Source organism: Capricornis sumatraensis, chromosome 9 (assembly GCF_032405125.1).
Source record: "Capricornis sumatraensis isolate serow.1 chromosome 9, serow.2, whole genome shotgun sequence".
Classification (NCBI taxonomy): Eukaryota; Metazoa; Chordata; class Mammalia; order Artiodactyla; family Bovidae; genus Capricornis; species Capricornis sumatraensis.
This window is the reverse complement of record NC_091077.1, coordinates 40373319-40375780: the sequence shown is the minus strand read 5'-3', so window position 1 is coordinate 40375780 and position 2462 is coordinate 40373319. Positions and strand designations below refer to the sequence as shown.

Sequence of the window (2462 nt, the reverse complement as noted above, 5' to 3'; positions counted from 1 at the left end):
CGTGAGGTGGCCAAAGTACTGGAGTTTCAGCTTTAGCATCATTCCTTCCAAAGAACACCCAGGGCTGATCTCCTTGAGAATGGACTGGTTGGATCTCCTTGCAGTCCAACGGACTCTCAAGAGTCTTCTCCTACACCACGGTTTAAAAGAATCAATTCTTCAGTGCTCAGCCTTCTTCGCAGTCCAACTCTCACATCCATACATGACCACTGGAAAAACCATAGCCTTGACTAGACAGATCTTAGTCGGCAAAGTAATGTCTCTGCTTTTGAATATGCTATCTAGGTTGGTCATAACGTTCCCTCCAAGGAGTAAGCATCTTAACTGGGTCTTAGTAGAGCACATTAAATAGGATACTAAGAAATTATGAAATATCTGAATACCCAGCATTAAGATCATAAAATTGAGAATGATAGAGGTGGAAATTCTGAGAAATGTAATAGATCATATTAATTGTTTCTAATTCTCTTTTCATGCCTCATCATTTTAGAGTTTGCTGTCAGCGGAGCTCACTTCCCCATCATATTGATGTTGAGTTTCTACTTGTGACTTACTTTAGTCAGTGGAACTTGGTAGAAAGTAATAGAGTCAGCTTTAAGTTCTGCCCTTAGTGGAAATCCCTGGAGGTTTAGAGGGTAAAGCATCTGCCTGCAACACAGGAGACCCGGGTTTGATCCAAAACCCAGGTTTGATCCCTGAGTCGGGAAGATCCCCTGGAGAAGGAAATGGCAACCCACTCCAGTACTCTTGCCTGAAAAATCCATATGCGGAGGAGCCTGGTAGGCTACAGTCCATGGGGTCGCAAAGAGTCAGACACAACTGAGTGACTTCACTTCACTCACTTAGGGGAAATCAGGTAATTTTGCTGTCTCCTTTTGGCTCCTGCCATCTTCTTTGAGAAGAGCAAGCCCCAGAGTGAGAGACTTATGGTGGAGTATATCTGTACTTGATGGGCATCCTAAAGCAAAATGCCTCCACCTGACTCACAAACATGGGATCAAGAAAATACATGTTTACTGCCATAAGCCACTGAAATTTCTGGAGTTACTTTTTACCTCACATTGTTACAGCAATACCTGACCAATAAAAATATTTTCAAAAGCTTTTATTTTATTTTACTTCTGTTTCCCTTTCCTTCTTCTTACAGCTCAACCAGATCGGTCAACCATGGAAGAAGAAAATGAGACATTAACAACAGATTTTATTCTCTCAGGACTCTTTCCCAATATGAAATATGTCAGTATTCTTATCTACATTATCATCTTAATTTATCTTGCTGCAGTAACTGGAAACTTCTTCCTGCTCCTCCTGATATGGATGGACTTGAGTCTCCACACTCCAATGTACTTTCTGCTTAGCCAGCTTTCTCTCATAGACCTGGCCCTCATCAGCAGCACTGTTCCAAAGATGATCGTAAACTTTTTCTCTGGAAGGAAAGACATCACTCGGGCAGCCTGTGGAACCCAGGTATTTTTCTTTTTTACTCTTGGGGGTGCTGAATGTATCCTCTTGACTCTCATGGCCTATGACCGATATGTGGCTATCTGTAACCCCTTGAGATATGCAGTCATTATAAACCATGTGGTCTGTCTGCAAATGGTCATAGTGTCTTGGACTGGGGGAATTTTAGCTTCCACAGCCCACACATTCTATACTATGAGCCTGCCTATCTGTCACTCCAGAGAAATCCACCATTTCTTCTGTGAGATGCCAGCAATCATGAAGATCTCATGCAAAGACACTTCTATCTATGAAGTGGTGGTCTTCGTGATGGGCATTTGTTTCATCATCATCCCTTTTGGATTTATTATGGCTTCCTACATGCTCATCTTCCACACTGTCCTTCATATGAAATCCCCCCAAGGCAGGAACAAAGCGTTGGCCATCTGCTTCTCCCATCTTACAGTGGTAAGCTTTTATCTAGGACCATGTATTTATATGTACATGACACCTGGTTCTTCTCATACCCCTGATCAGGAGCAGGCTGTGTCTGTATTTTGCACTGTGCTCACACCAATGCTCAATCCATTCATCTATAGCTTGAGAAACAAAGATGTTTTGTGGGCGTTTCAGAAGGTCCTGAGGAAGCATCCAGTCTTCAAATGGACCACATACATATCAAGGTGGAAAACAGTTATCTAGAGGGTCAAGAACAAAGACTTCAAGAGCATCTCAGTGACATTTTCAAACATGAGGAACTTTGCTGTAGCCCCATACACAAACCACATTGTTGAATTCAACTGACAATATTAATTCAATAATAAATAGTTCATAAGGTGGTTTTTCTCAATCAGTTTCTAATAACTTGTTTTCAAAATAGATCAATCCAATTGGTATTAATCAAATCAGTTCATAAGCACAGAAATATTTCCAATATTCTCTTCTTAAACATAAAATATTTAGACATTTTAAAAGTGTTCTTGAGGCTCAGCTTTATTTGGCATTATTGGTAATTCGAGTCT

At 40.9% G+C, this 2462-nt stretch overlaps 1 protein-coding gene across 1 annotated transcript; it reads left to right on the top strand.

The window, feature by feature from the left end:
• Window positions 1-1167: 1167 nt before the first annotated feature.
• Window positions 1168-2142, top strand: LOC138085246 (olfactory receptor 2M4-like). The gene has a single exon (XM_068979486.1). It carries the CDS (start codon window positions 1168-1170, stop codon window positions 2140-2142), a length of 975 nt encoding a protein of 324 aa, XP_068835587.1.
• Window positions 2143-2462: the final 320 nt, after the last annotated feature.

Bases quoted from the DNA above. Each gene is read 5' to 3' on its own strand.
- LOC138085246 (XM_068979486.1), top strand. From the start codon at position 1,168: ATGGAAGAAGAAAATGAGACATTAACAACAGATTTTATTCTCTCAGGA.